Source organism: Sinohyriopsis cumingii, chromosome 9 (assembly GCF_028554795.1).
Source record: "Sinohyriopsis cumingii isolate HCF-2022 chromosome 9, ASM2855479v2, whole genome shotgun sequence".
Taxonomy (NCBI): domain Eukaryota; kingdom Metazoa; phylum Mollusca; class Bivalvia; order Unionida; family Unionidae; genus Sinohyriopsis; species Sinohyriopsis cumingii.
The window spans coordinates 11,905,722-11,926,912 of NC_142969.1; the positions used below are offsets into that span (position 1 = coordinate 11,905,722).

The 21,191-nt window shown below is 36.0% G+C and overlaps 1 protein-coding gene across 2 annotated transcripts in view; it reads right to left on the minus strand.

The window, feature by feature from the left end:
- LOC149791269 (endoplasmic reticulum junction formation protein lunapark-B-like) overlaps positions 1–10,975 on the minus strand; it is a 49,287-nt gene extending 38,312 nt beyond the window's left edge. The window contains exons 1-4 of one of the 2 annotated variants that reach the window (XM_089969777.1): positions 10,857–10,975; positions 4,909–4,950; positions 511–698; positions 79–137 (exon numbers count right to left, since the gene is read on the minus strand). In XM_089969777.1, coding sequence (XP_089825903.1) covers positions 79–137; positions 511–698; positions 4,909–4,950; positions 10,857–10,883 — 316 coding nt within the window. In that variant the 5' untranslated portion in view covers positions 10,884–10,975. Of the gene's footprint in view, positions 1–78; positions 138–510; positions 699–3,770; positions 3,874–4,908; positions 4,951–10,856 lie in introns of those variants that run through there. The other variant, XM_089969778.1, reaches the window with a different exon arrangement.
- Positions 10,976–21,191: the final 10,216 nt, after the last annotated feature.

The following is a 21,191-nucleotide window of genomic DNA, read 5'->3' on the forward strand; positions in this document are numbered from 1 at the left end:
TAAATTGTGAGTGATAACTTACGTGTATATGCATACATAATATCCAAAATGTCTGGAATTGTAAGAAATCTAACTTACCAGTTCCCATTATTCTTTTTATGTAGTACCAATGTAGAACTTTCTTTGTTATCCAGACCCTAAAACAAAGACAAACGTGTGTGTGTGTGTGTATATATATATATATATATATATCGTCTGAATTTAACATATAATACTCTCTATGTGAGTTTACAAATTACAAATTTCTATCAAGAGCAGTGTTCATTCTAGAAATGGAAAAACTTACAGACCAAAAAGGGTGGTCATATAGAAACAAACAGGGTTTGCAAATATCCGTAACAATTTCTTGCTTACTGAAGAAACTCAAACACATATTAATTAAACTTCACAGTTCTTATGATAAATACTAAACTTGCATGAGAGGAAACACCATGACAAATATTAAAAAAACCCACAAAACTTACAAATGAGGGAACATCAGCATTGGTGAAAAATAAACACTACACTTACAAAAAGGGGAACACGAGCAATGGTGATGAATAAATAAGTCTGTCCTTCCATCTCTGAGGGAAGAATAAGAAGAAGAAGACTAATGCAGCGATGACGTAGAGTCCTATAGAGTATATGACCAGTCCACCTATGAATCGCTTCTGCCTATCGAGATTCTGTCTTCGTATCTTCTGAAGTCCTTGTATATCCTAAAATATAACCATATGTTGAAGTTAATTTATTGCATAACACAGCTAAAATTCTGGCCATTTAATTTTCATGCAATGATTTCATTCCTACTACATGAAATAATGTATTTTAAATCCTAGAATCTTGACCAAGACAAATGTACACTGTTCTCTGTGACCATGTGGTTCTTTCAGACTTTAAGCCCTTGATAAATGAAATGTTCATTGACCACAAGCAAAATTTATTTTAAGGAGGCCTTGATAATACAGCTGTAAAGTGGTCACCACTCTACAATTTCAAGTCTACCCTGGCCAGCTATTGCAGCATGTGTAAATAAGAGTACATGGTCACTATTGCAAGTTAATGGTTATATACCTCAGTCCTGAATAGAAAGCTGATGTATGTACTTATATTCCTTGTAAAATGTGGGTATTAGGGTGAACATGACAAGCTGAAATTTTATTGTCATATATTGTAAAATCAAATATTTCAAGAGTAATGAGAATGTATTGCAATCTAGCTGACCATTATGAAAACCTACATGATAACACTTGTCAGCAAGAGGGTTTGCTGAGCCTATATGTTTGTATTCTAATAGATAATGTGTTCTGCCAGCTGTATTTCTCCTCGTATTGGGAAAAATGAGTAGATGTGACGTGATTTGGATTTTTAACATAGCTTTAATAATTTTTCAGTCATATCGCTAAGATGTCTGCAATGTAGCAGTTTATAGTGATGTCTAGCACTGAGGCATCATGCCACAGACATGACGCATGATGTCCCACCCAGTCACATTATCCTGACACCAGGCCAACCAGTCCTAACACTAACCTCTTAATGCTGAGTTCCAAGCGAGGCAGCTGTTAGTACCAATTTTTTAAAGTCTTTGGTACGACTTGGCTGGGGATCGAACCCACGGCCTCCCACATCCGAGGCAGACGCTCTAACCACTAGGCCACCGGAGTGGTTGAAAAATGAATAGAATTGCATTTATGGCCAGGTAAGTAACGAATAGTACTGTGCATATGGCCAGGTAGATAATGAGTAGGACTGTGTGTATGGCCAGGTAGGTAATGAGTAGGACTGTGTGTGTGGCCATGTAAGTAATGAGTAGGGCTGTATGTATGGCCAGGTGAGTAATGAGTAGGACTGTGTGTTTGGCCAGGTAGGTAATGAGTAGGAATGTGTGCATGGCCAGGTAAGGAATGAGTAGGACTATGTATATGGCCATGTAAGCAATTAGTAGGACTGTGTATATGGCAAGGTAGGTAATGAGTAGGACTGTGTGTGGCCAGGTAAGGACTGAGTAGGACTGTGTACATGGCCATGTAAGTAATGAGTAGGGCTGTATGTATGGCAAGGTGAGTAATTTGAAGGACTGTGTGTATGGCCAGGTGAGTAATTTGTAGGACTGTGTGTATGGCCAGGTAAGGAATGAGTAGGACTATGTACATGGCCATGTAAGTAATGAGTAGGACTGTGTATATGGCCAGGTAGGTAATGAGTAGGACTGTGTGTATGGACAGGTAAGGAATGAGTAGGACTGTGTGTATAATCAGGTGAGTAATGAGTAGGACTGTGTGTATAATCAGGTGAGTAATGAGTAGGACTGTGTGTATGGACAGGTAAGGAATGAGTAGGACTGTGTATATGGCCATGTAAGTAATGAGTAGGGCTATGTGTATGGCCAGGTGAGTAATGAGTAGGACTGTGTATATGGCCAGGTGAGTAATGAGTAGGACTGTGTATATAATCAGGTGAGTAATGAGTAGGACTGTGTGTATGGACAGGTAAGGAATGAGTAGGACTGTGTACATGGCCATGTAAGTAATGAGTAGGGTTGTGTATATGGCCAGGTGAGTAATGAGTAGGACTGTGTGTATGGTCAGGTGAGTAATGAGTAGGACCATGTATGTGGCCAGGGAAGTAATAAGAGGGACTGTGTATATGGCCAGGGAAGTAATGAGTAGGAGTGTGTGTATGGCCAAAACAGACAGAAGAACCCATATCAAAAATGCCTAAAATAAATTTTTCAACATCATAATATTTTTTTTGTTTTCAAAACAACCAACACCTAGAGATTTAAAAACCTTTAAACATTTTGATAAAAGGAGGCCATTGCAATGGCTTGCTGGTTTAGCAGTAACTGAGGCCAGAGAGGTGTCCACACTAAAAAAGGAGTCACCACAATGACCTTCTGGTGTATCAGAGACCAAGGCCAGAGAGGTGTCTACACTAAAAAAGGAGGTCACCACAATGACTTCCTGGTTTATCAGGGCCTTAGGCCAGAGAGGTGTTCACACTAAAAAAGAAGATTGACACGATGGCTTACTGGTTTATTAGGGCCTGAGGCCAGAGAGGTGTCCACACTAAAAAAGGAGATTGCCACGATGGCTTGCTGGTTTATTAGGGCCTGAAGTCAGAGAGGTGTTCACATTAAAAAAGGAGATTGCCACGATGGCTTGCTGGTTTATTAGGGCCTGAGGCCAGAGAGGTGTTCACACTAAAAATGGAAATTGCCACAATGGCTTGCTGGTTTATTAGGGCCTGAGGCCAGAGAGGTGTCCACGCTAAAAAAGGAGGCTAGTGCAATGGCTTGCTGGTTTATCATAGACTAAGGCCAGAGAGGTATCCACACTACAAAGGAAGATCACCACAATGGTTTACAGGTTTATCACACACTGAGGCAGGTGAGATTACCACACTAAATAAAGAAATCATCAGATACCCAATTTTGTTTTGCTGCATGGTGCAACCATGTTATCATAAGATAACAACTGCATGGACTGAAACAATGACACACACACGTACACACACACACACACTCACACATACATACCTACCTACCTACCTACCTACCTACCTACACATGGAGTGTAGTTTCTATTAACACATTAACCCCTAGCGATGACTTTACGGGGCTGGAGGTAGTAGCCTGCTGCCGAGCTCTGTAGCGTCATGGTCGTGCATGATACACTAACGTGGATGGTATTATAGAAAGGTAGACAGATGTAGCTCTACAATGATACCAAATAATCTGGAATATCTAGTTGCACTACAAAATACAGATAGAAAAACCTCATTGTTTTTACCCGACTTTTTTTTAACGCAAAATTCACCCGTGGTTGGAATCCCATTTTGTGTCCGGATTTTAGACTTTTTGGTCTCACATCTAAGGCAAACCGGTATCAACTGCAAGCAGACAGATAAGCCTTTGCAAAAAGTAGGATAAGATGGGCATTTGGAATAAAGAGTGGTCTCCATACAAAAATAATGGCTCCGTTTTAGCAAAAAAAAAAAAAAAAAAAAAAAAATCCAACTTTTACCCTTCTGCTCATGCGCGAGTCTAATAGCCAACAAAATATGAGGTTTCTAACACAACTAGGCAGTATGTTATTGAAAGATGACTGGGGATTTGGTGTTTTCGAGTCTATTCAGAAATAGCTTTCAAAATGTGTTTCCTACTCGATTTTCAGGCAAAAATGGCAAAAACCTCCAGGGGTTAATGTGTTAACAGTCCGATTAAAATCAGATCTCCACTGTCCTACAAGAAGATTTGAGAGTGATGGCTTAAGAGTCATGTTCTGGTTACCAATGTTATTACCATAATCACTAATTTATCAGACAATCAGATAGTCCTAGGCTGTCCCATTTGAGAGACTGAGAAGTATGGCTGAAGAGCATCAATGTGTGTCAAACGATTTTGTTCACTTTCAATTTTTTGAAGACAGCATTTCCATTGGCCAATTCGATGGTCCCCTTAGCGGTCACTGACAGATCTTCATTTTAGATACCAGAGATCTGATTTTAATCAGTGTGTCTCTATTAATTACTACTGCATATACCCATATACAATGGGACACCATATTTGTTGGGACACCATAAATGAATTTATAAAGTACACTTTTTTGTGCAGTAAGTTCTGGGACAAGTCTTCTTTTTTTCTCAGTCATAAGTCATGTGACACCTTTTCAATCATTCATTACTCAATACATTCTATGGTAAACTGCACAGACCCAGATCTACCATCACATAATGCAGTAGACCTAGGTCTATGCAGTTTGTAAGGAGTAGTCAGTGGAGCGAGCAGCAAATACCCAGATCTGCCATTGCATTAATACATTATGCAATGGCACATCAGGGCCTGTGCTGTTTGTAGTTGAACTTGACTTACAAGCAAGTATATATAATTCCTTCAAATACTATGGAATGTCATTGGGTTTCTCTTACCTTTTCTATTTCCTCTAAAACTTCTATTGTTGTCTTCTTTTTCTGAAAAAAAGAAAGAAATGCATTAATATCTAAAGAAGATTATAGAAATGAAACTATTTATAATGCACCAACAAATGTTTATGATTGATTAAACATGCATGTTTAAAAAATGTGATATATTGGCAGAAATATTAGCATCAAAACTGTGATGTACATATCATGAGGAACTACATGTTCAGTGTTTTATGACAACATTTTGCAGACAAAACAGACAACAATCTTGTGTTAGAAAATGAGGGGACATTAATGATGATATTACTGTACCAAATGTTTTACTGGCTCCATTGATGCATTCCGGATAAAGCTCAACTACCATCAGTAAAATCACTATTACTGTTAATATGTTCAACTACAATAATACTACATGTATCTCATAAATAAACAACAAAAATCAAACCACTTAAATCCATCAAATTCATTCACTCGTAAAATTACAATAAACTGCCCCAAATTATTTATTTTTCAAAGAACAGTTGACAATAATTTGATGCAACACTGTTTATCATTACCATGGCAGTGCCTAATTTCACACTGCTTATTGTTATCATGGCAGTGCCTAATTTCACACTGTTTATCATTACCATGGCAGTGCCTAATTTCACACTGTTTATTGTTACCATGGCAGTGCCTAATTTCACACTGCTTATCGTTACCATGGCAGTGCCTAATTTCACACTGTTTATTGTTACCATGGCAGTGCCTAATTTCACACTGCTTATCGTTACCATGGCAGTGCCTAATTTCACACTTTATCATTACCATGGCAGTGCCTAATTTCACACTGTTTATTGTTACCATGGCAGAGCCTAATTTCACACTGTTTATCATTACCATGGTAGTGCCTAATTTCACACTGCTTATCGTTACCATGGCAGTGCCTAATTTCAGCAATGATGACTTGAGCTTCAAGATGAACTAATTAGAATGTGGAAGTAATGGTACAAATTATCTGTAAATTTACATTAATATTATAACAAGGGTCCTACAGAAATTCCACATCTTCCCTGTGATTTCAGCCATTATGTACATGAATTGTGCCATTATGTACCTAAATTGTGCCATTATGTACATGAACTGTGCCATTATGTACTTAAACTGTGCCATTATGTACATGAACTGTGCCATTATGTACATGAATTGTGCCATTATGTACTTAAACTGTGCCATTATGTACATGAACTGTGCCATAATGTACCTAAAGTGTGCCATTATGTACATGAATTGTGCCATTATGTACCTAAACTGTGCTATTACGTACCTAAACTGCGCCATTATGTACGTGAACTGCACCATTATGTACCTCAGTTGTAAATGATAAATGATAAAGCTGCTGCCAAAGGCAAAAAGTTGATTATTACGGGTTAGGATGACTAACAATTTGCTGCCAAAGTGATTATTACATGTTATGATTCCCAACAATTTGCTAAACACAGCTTTAATAAAAATCTGTTTGCTCTAGGATGAGTATGTTAGCATTTATATTAAATGATTCACCTTTTAAAAAAACTCATTATTTTATTGATCGGCCAAAAAAATCAAGAGCAAGTTTTCCACTTATTGAAAGAAAGGATCAACCCAAAATAATGTGCAAGGTAACTCATTTTGGCAATACATTAATCTCCGTAATCAACTGCTGAATGGGAAAATGTATTAATCAAGTGATCATTTTAGCTGTGCTGATATTTACCTTGAGAGAATTCAGTGGTTAAAAGACCCCCAGATGTGCATGTTGTCATTTTAAAAGTACATCAAAAGAACATGATGCAATAATTAGGCCGCAAGTTCAAAGACTTAGACTAGCTGCTGAGGGGTGGGAAAATGTGCAGATATTTACAATTACTGAATTCAGAGGCAGAAAGACCCACTATAAGAGTACATCAAAATGAACAACTCTAGCTTTCATTATTGTGTTTGTTTCCGAGTATAGCCAAATAAGTAGTGCATGTAACATCGAAATCAAGACAAGTTGAGATTTAAACAAAATGCTATTTGCAAATTTGAATAAGTATTTTTGGGGTTAAATGGCAAATTGACGAAGATTGCGATGAGACTGACAAGAGTGCTGAAGTTGTTAGAACTGACAGTTCGGATGGAACAGTAGCAAAGTGTAAGAAAGTGTGTAATGCCTATCTTAATGTTTGGAATAAGACCTTTCTTCGACTGACAAAATTCAGTCTCAATCTGATGAACAAACAAGAGCTATGTGTCGGTGGTGGAAAATTAAACCACTGGTTCTTCTCATCTGGACATTTAGCACTTAAGGTATCCCAATATGTTTCTGGGATGGGAATGTAACTTTTGCTGGTGGTACTACTATTTTTACCAAAATAGGAATCCTAGCAAGACCTCTGTCAATTTAATATTTTGCTGCAACAAATAAATTAGATGTGGCTGAACCTGATTGTTACCATCAATCAAATTATGTAAAGAAATTTGATTTTACAATAGCATGCTCAATATCAAAGAATATTTACAATATGGAAAATTTACATTTTGTTTCAGTAGTAAACTGTAATTAGTGTCAAGCAAAATTCATTTGTCTCACTAGCACAAAATTAAAATAAATGTTTGTGTGTGTGTGATTTGGATCTTTAACATTGCTTTAACAATTTTTCAGTCATATTGTAACAATGTCTGCAGTATGGCAATGTATAGTGATGTCTAGCACTGGGGCATTATGAAGCAGACATCCAGCATCATGTCCCAACCAGTCACATTGTCCTGATACCAGGCTGACCAGTGCTAATACTAACCTCTTCATGCTAAGCATCTAGCGAGGCAGCTGTCAATACCATTTTTTATAAGTCTTTGGTTTGACTCATCTGGGGTTCAAGCCTGTGACCTCCCACATCTGAGGCAGTAAAATAAATGTCAAACAATTTCAATAATTTTATTATATGCAAAAAAATATGAACATTTTTTCCAAATTTTAAAACTACAGCATTTGATAAACATAAAAAGTATCTGTATTAATGTGCCATGCTTTTTTCAGATATCTTGACAAATACAAACATTCAAGTAAGATACCATTTTTACACAAAAATAATTGCAACAACAGTACAATGTTGACATCATTAAAACAAATTCTGTTTAGAAAAAGATACAATTTCTTACATATCATAATAAAATAGGCATTTTTATGATTTAATGTACAGTAATAGCATTATGCCAAAAACAGTATGTGGTTCTAGTTACCCAATAAAATGTTGTTTTTGCTGCTGACCCAACATATATTTTGGGGAAAAAATATTAAATTTAAAGAAAAAATGTGTGTAAAATTTGCTTCAGTTATCTTTTAAATTAAAAAAATTTTTGGTTTATGTTATGTATGTAGGATAGCACAATAAATACAATAAACTTTCAATGTCTAATCACTAGGTGAATTGCTTTTCAAAACTTGACTCTATCCCTCTCAATTTGATCTTGATCTATTCTACCGTATACAATAGACCAAGTCTGATTATAGAATCTATGTTAGGGTTTGGACCAAGACAAGGAAATCCCAGTCATGGGATTACATTTTATGTCTCCGCATGAGACAAGCCTCGTGGGGAGACAAAAAATGTAACCCCACGACTGGGATTTCATTGTCTTGGTCCAAACTCCAACATAGATTATTTTTCTGACCTAACATTTTCCTTTAAAGAAAAATAACTCTTCACTAGTGTAAAATAGTTCAAGTCCAAATGTTTACATGCAGCTCATTAATACAAAATATGTTAATGAGGGCTGTGGTATGACAGTTGCATCCAAAGTACACAGTTTATATGCGCGAGCAAAGAAAAATAACATAAAACGTCTCATATTAATGATGTATTACCACATTTAATACATGGATGTTATATGAAATTAACAATAAATAATTAATATTTATTGCAAGAAAATGTTTCATTTTCATCAGTTCCAATTTTGAAAAGTTATATTGTAAATTATGAAATGATAATAGGTACACATCTCTACTGTACTTATACTTAGTACAAGCTGTAATGAAGAGTAACATGTTGCACTCGATTTTTCAAGGGTAATTAGAGATCTGTGTCACTATCGTATATAACTCTCCTTTGGAGATGAAACTGTGTGTGACATACTCATGTTGTAATTAATATTGATTGTAAAATTACCCCCGTGTATGAAAGACCCTCCAAATACAGACCAAAGCGGTTAACCAGGAGCTGAACTTTCAAGTTCATGGATTCTTCAAAAATTTATTTTTCTGTCTTGGAAATATGGCAAGTGGTACAGTGAAATTTATTTATGGATTAATGTGTTGACGGATAAATGATTCCTTCTGGCTGGTAAGAGCATTATTTGTCATTAAATATTGTAGGTACATTTTTGATTCAACTGGGGCACAATGGAGATGCTTAACAAAATCAGAAAAAAGCATGCTTGACATAACATATTTCTTTCTGTTACTATGTTTTCTGTAGTTGTTAAGAGAGTTGGGAGGCTATGAAGTGTATAGGTCTATAGTCTATGTGCATGGATCAGTGTTTCCCGTAATAGTTCATTTCACACAGCATTGAGAATTTTATCCTATCTGTAGCACAGTCAATTTTCAGGTCAGCATCATTAAATGTAGCTAACAGTACATAATTGTTTCACACAAAGTATTTAAAACTAGTTAGTTAGCTTTAGCTACATTTAATGATGCTGACCTGAAAATGTACTGAGCTAGGCCTGTGTGCACGTGTCTTTGTCTCTTTCAAAATGTTTTTGTATGGTGTGATCTCAAAGATGGATTGACCTTAAGTTACTATGTTTTTGTTATATATTTGTTATTGTTTTTGTTGTTTGATTTTAGAACAACTATGTCAAGCACAGCATGAGACAACAAAGGTTTCTTTTTTTTAAAGTAGTTCTGAGCGCATGGACACCTTGACTGAGACAACTGGTCTGAGATGACTAGACTGAGAGATGAAAAGGTTAGCAAAACAGCTAGATTTCTCTGTTGCATGGGTGAGAAATCAATTGATAGTTCCTGAATGACATCATCAGCTGCCATATTTTTGGTATGCTGGCAGATTTACCATTAAGTTTATATGGTGTTTGGAAGATGAAATAAATTTATTAAATCTCAAGGTACTGGTACAAAAAATACATACATAATGAGAAAGCAAATCAGGCTTTCTATTAGTTTCTATATTTGTAATTTATAAGTTGATTTTGCTTCAGGGTGCCTCGTTCAAAATGGTCAAATCTGATAGCTGCATATAGGAGAAACTGCAAGATTGCTCATCATCCTGGTAAAATGGGCAGAATATCATCTGCTAGTGACCTTATCTGAAAGCATCTATATTATACTTAGCAACTTTCATCCACAGAACACCAAACATAAATTATATTCAGCAGTTTTTTATTGTTAATTTTTCTTCTTCTTCCGAACTGGTCATTTGAAGGATATTTTCGGTAATGCAGGGTCATGTGTGACGGTGAATCAACATAAATTGTAAAGATTAAAAGGTTTTCAATTCATTAAACTTTTAATCACGTGTGGTTGAAAACGGTCTTTATCTTATTTTTTTATATATGGGTGTTGCTTGTTCTTTGTTGTTGTTTTTTGTTGTTGTTGTTTTTCTAAGAAGCTGTTGAGATAAAAATAACAAACGTACAATTTATACAACAACAAACAAAAAACCACTGAAAGACTTGACCGATGACGTACACTTTTATTTCGAACCACAGGCATATACGTCTATGGTTCGGATCAAATCCATAAGATCAGAAAACTAATATGCTCAGTAATATCACATTTGTCGTCTACCAATTTTGTAAACGCTGAACACAGTGGAGTGCCAGAAATCTTATTATTCAGCTGTCTCCACGTTAAAGTCGGAAGTGACGAAGGGACATCGTCATGTAATGAAAATACCTCTTATGTGTGTCCATTATACTAAGGAACCTACCCTGAAGCGTGATACAAGAACTCCCATGATTTGCTAAATATTCTATACAAGGTAGCGAAGATTCCGATTTTTGAATTGCTTTCGTTTTTTATCAGCTCGCTCTACCTCGCAGTTCTTTAAACGCTTTAAATTCTGTGAAAATACGATAATGCACTTCAATGATAAAGAGAAGAGATTTTAGACTGGTTATGTACCATGAACAGTAATAACTGGGTACCCGGACTCTATTGAAAGGTACTAGAAAACCAGTGTCTGAGCTTAACACCTACTCAATTGATCTTTAGCCAAGTCGGTGCACAGCTTCTAACATATATGTATATATATATATATATATATATATATATATATATATATATATATATATATATATATATATATACAAACAACTATTTGAATTAAATAATTAAATATGCCATGCCTTATAGAATACAACAAAAGAAATTACAAAAATATATTTTATGTTATCATACAATGACGCATTTATGCACAAGACTTTACAAAGTACATATATGCATTCATCGATGCACATTTTTATGGCATGGCAGGAGCTAACACATAACACATACCCACAACCATATATATATATATATATATATATATATATATATATATATATATATATATATATATATATATATATATAGCTCTAGTGAACTAAAAGCTATGAACAAGACTTAAGTAGAAGCTCTTGGGGGTTAGTTTTTTTTGTTACTTTATTTTTGTCATTAGTGTTTTTTAAAAAGTATATACGTTGTCGTTTACCCGCCTGACGTCTCAATGAGGTTGCACCTCCCCTGCCGCTATAATTAGATCAGTATTATATCAACCAAAGCTTTTATCAAGGCCTATACGATATAGCGATCGAGGATCATGTAAATTTTTTGTTATAAATCCGTGTGGGGTAATTTGTGCTTTTGAGAAGGAATTTCTAGATCTGATTATATCCATATATCCATATCTCCGCTGCACCAAGTCTGATGAATATTTCTCAGAGTATGTGTATCAACTCCTATAAACACAACTAAAATATTACAGTTATCTCTAATTACTTTTGGTATTTGTATATATCTCTGAGTGACATAAATTATATCTGTATTTTTATGTCTGCCTCTGGAAAATATTCTAGCTGGATTTGATTGCTTCTCTAGCATAACATCATCCTATAATACCAGATTATTAATAAACCCGTCTAGTTCATCTACAGACGGTGCTTCATCAAATCTGTTATAACATTAATAATGTCGTCACCATCTTCATTTAACAATTTTGCATTTGCAGTAAAATCTTTAAGTACATTGTAGCATCTCTGGTCATCAACTGGTGCAACTAAATACAACTTGTTCCACTTTAACCATCTCATTATCAAATTAAGTAATAATTGTGTTTTACGTGATCCGGAAGGACCTATTATAATTATTCTGATGGAATTCGGTAATGCTGATATATGTTTTACCGGCTATTGTTTTCGTGTCGCTGAGAAATCAATGCCATCCATGCTGTAGAAATATAATAAATAATATGAATCTATACTGTGTTCGATGTAGACCACATACTCCTACGAGTATGTTGACAACAATAATAACAAAAAATAAAAGATGCGTACTTGCAGGTAAATGTGTAAAATGTGGTACAAGTAAATATAAATTTATTTCTACCAGTAAAATCGGTGTTGATATCGCTACTTCATTAGGAAAATTACCAGGAACACCATGGGCTGAATACCCAGGAGAAAAACACCTTCATGGATATAATTTTACTGGTGTCGATAAGGATCAAGATTTACAAGCACCGCTGTGAATCCACTTGTCGCGACTCAGCGGCAAAACTACATGCGCATTAAGGACAATGTCTGCTGTAACTCCGGAGTGGCCAAAGTTTTGTAACACCCATGTGATTCCAGGAATCATATTTGTTAATAGTTTCAGAAAGTCCTTGCCTGGTTTGTATGTGGCTGGGGTAATTGTTACGTGATTTTGTAGATCGCCACTACGCGTGTGAAATTTGAATTCAGGTACTCAGCAGCTTCAGTAGCAATATCAGACGCAATAATTTTTCTTCATCTATACTACGACGACGGTGTTTTTTCATCCTCAATACGATGACGGTTTTGTTCAAACTCGTCTAACTCAAGTATTTGAGCTCTTCCCGCGCTTCGTGGTATTTCTATATTACGCTTACGTACGAATTGTTTTAGTTGTTGTACTGTTGCTTTTGTTCTTGCAGCAAACGGTGGTGGATTAGTGACCGGAGATGGATTCGTTGTTAAGTACGGATTTCAATAATTTAAGTATGTCGGCTTTTCGCGTGTTACTTGGTATTTTTATGTCATGCTGTTGTGCGATTTGCTTAAGCTGAAGCACGCTAGGCATGCTTACATGAGGGGAAACCTCTAATTAAGAAATCCATCAATAATTTGTTTTAGTTTTTGTATTTTACTAGGATCAGAAATTGCAATTGCTTTGATCCTAACTGTTATGCCATTTATGTTTATAACTGTCTTTGCAGTCACAGTGTCTGTGGAATCACAGTTGTTTGTGGCAGGCAGAGTTGCTTACGTGGTTTGACTACAATACCACATTTAGGATATGGCCAAGCGCCTGAACCAGTACGTAACACTGGCATATGTGTTATATATATATATATATATATATATATATATATATATATATATATATATATATATATATATATATCGCCATTGATCAAGATCTGAAATACTGCACGGCGTTTTTGTAAATGAACCAGCGCATTATCTGAATAATCCTTTAGAAATAAATCCATAATCATGGAGAGTGTGTCTTAAATTCATTTCAGCCCAAATAAACTCGAATGATACATCACTGTGTAACGCACCAACTCGCATACTACATTTTGGGGCATCATATCCAATGATTCTAAATTTGCTTGACAGTATGTAACTCAGACATGGTTTTCGCTCCTCGTGACTTAATAAGAACGTCATAAAATCCAGACATTGCGTTAGTGGATGCCACTGATTCTTTCAGTAGACGGCGTTGTATACGTTATAAGCCTCAATTGGTATTTTATACAAAAAACATGTGCAACCCGTGGAGTCCGTCAAAGTCTTGTAAATCAACCTTTGTAAAATAATTAAATATGCTTATTTCAGGAACCTCATTGCGAAATTCCTCTGCGTCGCTAGATAAAATACTTTAAGAAAGGAGTCTACGTAAATAACCTCAAATGTTCCATCACTGAGTACAATACCAATATAAATTTTGTCAGACTGTAATACATACCTAACAATATCAAATATGTTGTAAACTTCATCAGTACTTGTTGGTTATTTCAGTTCGACAAAAGCCATTATTAATTCCTCGTGAGCTCGTGTTGTCTCACTTCTGCCTCTTGGTATAATTTTGTAAAACTGTTCAGATTTAGTTCCTGTATAACAACCCAAGAAAAACATCTGTTTAATTGGCTTTTCTTCACAATTACATCTAAAACAATCGTTAAAAGCATCAAACGTTTCGGACGCTTCAAATGCAGTGGGCGATTTAGTCAGAGATTCTAGATTTTCTTGCACAAAATTATATAAATGCTTTTTCTGTTGTTTCCTTATTAATCCTGTCCTAATGTATTCCATTTTTTTTCTAAGGTCACTCCCAAGTTAACCAATGTATCAATGTTTTCAGAATATTTCTCTGAAAACTTACTTCATAAATCGATAAGATGCATTCAAAAAACACAGCGATTTCGGTTTCTCTACCAGAGACGTTATAACCCAGTCATTCTTTAGATGAATACCATTTCTAGAGACCGCAATAAACTCCCTCAAAATATTATTAGCATCAATCTGACTTTTTACATTATATACCACAGTAATTCTTAATATATTCTTTACCTTGTTTTTTTTTTTGGCCAATACAAAATTTTCATGCGAGAGAATGAGATCATCCTATCCGAGTACTTTACTCACCCTGAGATAAGCCACAAAATTTAGTAGAATGATATGATCCCATCCGAGTACTTTACTTACACTGAGATAAGCCACAAAATTTAGTAGAATGATATGATCCCATCCGAGTACTTTACTTACACTGAGATAAGCCAAAAAATGTATTAGAATGATATTATCCCATCCGAGTACTTTACTAAAACTGAGATAAGCCACACAATTTAGTAGAATGAGATGATCCCATCCGAGAACTTACCTACACTGAGATTAGCCACAACATTTAGTAGAATGAGATGATCCCATCCGATTACTTTATTTACATTGAGATAAGCCACAACATTTAGTAGAATGAGATGATCCCATCCGATTACTTTATTTACATTGAGATAAGCTACAACATTTAGTAGAATGAGATGATCCCATCCGATTACTTTGTTTACATTGAGATAAGCCACAAAAATTTAGTAGAATAATACGATCCCATCCAAGTACTTTACTTACAATGAGATAAGTCATACAATTTAGTAGAATAATACAATCCCATCTGAGTATTTTACTTACACTGAGATAAGCCATACAGTTTAGTAGAATAATACGATCCCATCCGAGTGCTTTACTTACAATGAGATAAGCCATACAATTTAGTAGAATGAGATGATCCCATCCAAGTACTTTACTCACACTGAGATAAGCCACACAATTTAGTTGAATGATATGATCCAGTCAAAGTACTTTACTTACACCGAGATAAGCCACAAAATTTACTATAGTGATATGATCCCATTCGAGTACTTTACTTACACTGAGATAAGCCACAACGTTTAGTAGAATGAGGGGACGAATTAAATTGACCGAAAAAAGACAAGACTGGTTCAAAACTATTTACTACAGTATATAAATTACTAAACAAGAGCGGAAACTACTATACTTACTGAACTTAGGGAATACTAAAAAGTGTTAAAACCATTTTCAGGATGTGGCTTTTTGTGTCAAAGAAACTGGCAGAGTTCTAATTGATAAAGACATAGGAACCTAGTAATATTCTGGAAGAATGCAGAAGTTTATTATATTCATCACATACTATATTTGCATGCAACACACGTAAAGCACCTGTAGCGACAAATGATGCAACAAAAAATAGACATCCATCGAAATACGTAAGGCATTTGTACGCAAGACAACACAGGACGCAAGACAACACAAGCCCTCGTGACATACAATTATACCACATTTTCGAAGTGACAATTCAGTATGTATACAATCATCTGCAAAAAAGGTGACTTCCATTATGGAGTCTATCATAAATAAACATTAGGGCCTAACACCGATATAAACATCTGGGTTGCATTATAAATAATATCACTGAACACTCATCATGGATTATCACAAACTATATTTCAGGATTAAGGATATAATGACAGATAGTTATAGTGTGTTCCATCAGATACCAGTATATAACACAGACGGTAACAAAACAATGTCCTCTCTAGTCTAGTAAGCAGTGTGTAACACAGAGCATCTCTCAGGATCCATGGCGCCAGTTACTAGAAGTTTATCTCTATCTATGTTGAAGCAAATTGCCTGCGAACTATTGGAAATTCGTGCATTGATCCTGCTCCGTAAGGTTCCAGTTGGAGATAGGACAGCTATGTGGCGGGGTAAACCACCTAAAACATACAAATCATCGTTTTTGTCCACTGCCAGCCCTTGTGGACAGGCAAAGTTTTCATCTTTATATTGAAATATCTCTTTTCCATCCAGGCCAAAACAATATACAGAATTCAGGCCGGGACAAGAAATATAGATATGTGTTCTGGCATTGTTAAGTGTTACATTACTATTCACCCAGTCCAATTGTTTCTCCCGTTTTCCGATGACTTGATAAAACTGTTCATGTCCTTCTTTTGAAATTATCATCCACAAAAACTTACTCTTTTTCCTATTGTAGCATGTCAAAACGATGAGGTCGTGAGAAAGAAAATCTACTCCAAAGCAATTATATCTTGTTTTGACGGTCTTCGTGTGTTTGATTGCTTCATCCACATACAAAAACACAATCTTTGATAACTTTGGTAACGAAACAGCGACTGTTTTGTTTCCAAGGTAACATACATCCCACGGGGACACGGGCAAGTAAAACTCCGCAATGATTTTGTATGAAGGATCCAGGAGACAGCATCGTTTATTGTTATAATCTGCCAGAAATACGGAATGTCCAGGAAGAAAGGTAACGCCAGTAAACCATGACATCTTCCCGCCTTCAGGGCGCGCAACGTCAAATATTGCAAGAGTCTGTGTTGCTGTTCTGCTTGCGTCCACGAAACTTTGGTGGGTTGCGGCACTTCCCATAACCTCTATGTTAAACGTCACGTGAAAAGTATAATATCCACTCTAATAGGTTTTACGTATTTAAAGATTTCACAGTCTGCTCTTTCCCTGTTATATTCATTCACGCATATTCCATCATTTTTAAATCTAATTAAGACTTTCATATTTACTTAATAATTGTTCAGTTTCGTGTTGTTACGCTATGATATGTGTTCTTAAATTAACGCTAACAATGTTTATACCTAACTGTCTCTGATAATTAAACATATCACTGGTCATGCTGAAAGCCTACTCTCGACAAGTCTAGATCGTGACATGATTTCAAAACGAGGCCGTTGATGTTCACCGACTGGAATAAATAGAACTGCCGAAGCATTCATTTCTTCTTTGTTTTCCCTTTTGTTGTTAGGCAGTATTACCAAAAACCAGCAAATAGACACTATTCAGTGAAATAGGTGAGTTCTGCAATACAAGAGCAATTAGTAGAACCAACTGAGATTGTTCGATCTTCCGTGTATTTAGATCAAGTGGTATTATCCATAAATAGCGTTAGAGGGTGTAAAGGAAATACAATCCATCATCATCACTCTCCTCCCCACTTCATCATTATCATCCTCCTCCATTTCATCATTATCAATATCCTCCTCCTCCTCTTCATCACCATCGCTGTCGTCATCATCAATATCGACATTATCATTATACATTATATTCATTATATCATAATTCTTCTTCTCCTTTATATCAACACCATCATCATCGTCGAAGTCGTCATCATCATCACCAAAACCAACATAAGTGACGAGCTTAAAGTAGAAAGAAATATGATGGTTAGTGGTTGGATTTTTTTTTTCCTCGCTATTTTCAACAGTTGTTTGAATGTATTCCATGTGTCCTTGGAAAAGGCACTTCGCATGTCGAGGAAATGGGAAACTAAATGCCTTTCCCAACAATAGCGATGTGCGAAAGGTGCAATCGTACCTGGCCCTCAAGCTAGGGGGCTTGAAAATTTTGGAGTTTATTTAAAACAGATTATAATTAAAGCAGATTATTTTCAAATAAATTTGATTTTGGAAATAACCCCTTATTTTTATGTGAACGTTTTTCAGAAATCCTTCAGTGATATATAAATTAGATTTTGGGGACATAGTGTCCACATTTGGTACCGGACACGCAAGTCCCTAAAACCGCTTCTGGACACAGAGGCAGCAGATTAGAGCTGGCCTCTGTGTGTGTGTGTGTGTGTGTGTGTGTGTGGCACGGTAACAAACAAAGTGTTGTGCTAGTTTCGCATACATAAGAAAAACAAGAACCAAGTAGTAATCTACATAGTGAGCGTGCATATGTGAGTCGATAATTCATGTCATTACACAATTTCCAATTAACTGCTGCCCAGCATGATCCCAATGGTAAGTGTAAATGTTTACCTAACTGCATTTTTACAGGTATATTGTTGTGGTCTGACATTTGTGCAGCGAATGCTTCACCTCAGCGTGAACATTTTCAGATCTTTATAACTTACATTTTTGGTTCATTGATCACGAAATTTTCACACTTTGCTTAGATATATTGTCAGTCACCATATATTTGTTTGTAGAGACCAATAAACAAAAAAAAATAGTTATGTTAATTAGTTCGTTCTCCTCTAATCCAGAAGGAAAATTGGAAATTAATTTTTTTTTAAAAAAAATAAAAAATCCTTACGAACTCGAGTGCTACGCTAACCATTATCTGTCAGAAGTGATCGATTTATTTTCATAAGAATGCTTTACAAACAATGGTTTCAATTCAATAATAAGTAATAAGGAATACGTATTGAACAACCGTAATGTTAACATAAACTGCTGATCTAACAAATTTTATAGTGGAGACTTTTTTTGTTTTGTTGATTTAAAATAAAGGAGGATAAGGTTTGTCCTATACAAGACAGCCTTCTTAATTTTTAAAGTATTTATTCACTTTGTTCGATCTTCATTTCAAATCTATCCGATTATTAGCATCCTTTAATAATTGTGTTTTACGAAATTTAGAGACATACAGACAGACGCAGAGTAAATTTCGATCAGGAATAATTTGAGACGACCATCGTTAACTCATCATACAACAAATAGCTTTTCTTCATCAATTTCTCTAAAATACTGCATGAAAACTCCTGGAAGAATACATTATTAGCTTGAAGATATTTCATTCCACTGACAACAACAGTAAATAAACGGCGCTTTCATTGTTACATAATAGTGCGCGACATTCAACTCGATCACACCGCTTGGTTGGCCTCGTCTAAATTGTCTATGTACTTGAGTTTCCTGCGTCGGTTATATAATGATCATGCAAAGGAACGTTGATCGACTATAAAGCGAAATAAACTGAAAGAAAAAAATCACTATTTAAAGGTATATGTGATCAACTTCTAAAAACATGAAACAAAAATGACACCTATTTGAGTAGTGAAGGGGGGCACTTTACGTACAATGGGAATTAGCATTACAGACCCCCCCCCTGGGTTAGATTACGTACAATGGAAATTTAACATGGTGAAAAATCGTGGGTCAGATTACGTACAAGGGGAATTAACATGGCGATAAATCGTGGGTCACTCTACGTACAAGGGGAATTAACATGGCGATAAATCGTGGGTCACTCTACGTACAAGGGGAATTTAACATGGGGAATAGAGTTTGGGCTTGTTTAGGGACAATGGGAATTGAACATGGGATTTTTTTTCTTTTTTTAAAAAAATTTTTTAAAAAGGGGTAGGCAATGGAAAGACTATCTCTTTTCGAGAAATATGGCTGGCCCTGAAAAGGGCCTTTGGGTTTTTCTTCTTCTTTTATCTTCTTAACTTCTTCCACCATCCTCTTATTTTGTCCATCATTCCTTTCTTCTTTTTCTTTTCTGTTTCCGGCAGCCAGTCCGGGTGGCCCATGGCCCGGAACTTCTCTTGGATTTTCATCCAGTTTGTGTTCAGTTTTTCGAATTCATCCCTTTTTTTTCTATTTTCTTCTTCTTTTCTTTCATTGGACCACTTTTCTTTGATCTTCTTGACCTCTTTGGTCAGCACATTCCTCATTAGTTCTTCAGCTTTCTTAAGTTTTTCTAACCCCCACTTCGCGAAACACCAATCTGTCCATTCTACAATGTCTTCTAGAAAGAACCTTGCACTCGTCACATGATCTATCGCTTCTTTTAACTTACCCACTTTGACATACGGTGGGTTAATTAAACCTCTGATTCTCTTCTCCTCATCCTCTATCATTTCTTTTACAATATTTACGGATAAGTGGAGGCTGGTTACTTGTCTTGAGACGAAGTCTTTTGTCACTGCATACCTCCATTCCTGTTCAACCCTTTCTACTACACTCAATCCATCCACCATCCAATACCAACTTCCCATAAGATCGTTGTATAAAGCTGAAGCTGCTGGCATCTTCTTGTTTGCTTATTCCGTAGAATGGGTTCCAATGGCCAACACTGTTAGTTTTATACTGAAAGCGCGTACGTGATGGAAAACATCCCCTAAAACATAAAATGGATCTTACCTAGATCATGACCTAACAACGCGCGGACGTGAAGGAAAACATCCCCCTACTTTTTCATTTCATATAATATAACCCCAACTATACTCTTCACATACGCTAAGAAACCCATAATCTACTATTCACACAAACATACCTGAGCTCTTACAAACACAAACACATACCCTCACATTTTTTAATAAAGAGTTAGTGTTTATATTCACACTACTCTACCTACACACATTGGCAAATTGATCGTTATTTCTTTTCTAGAGTATTGGGTAGCCCTGAAAAGGGCTGTTTTTTGAACTCCTGATGCACCTATCTAATGGTTGCACCTTCCTGGCCTGGCGCCACACACGCATCTTCTTCCCCAGTCTTCTTTCACCTTTCTTCTGGGGAGCGCAGAGGGAGGATGATTCGCTTCAACACCCCAATCCTCTGTCTCGGGAATATTGAACGACATCCTTTCTTCTCTTTTCTTTTCCTCTTCTTCCCTCTCTCTTCTCTCCTCCTCTTCCTTCTTTACTCTTGCTTCTTCTACTATAGCCTCCGCTGATAGTTCGTTTACTATGC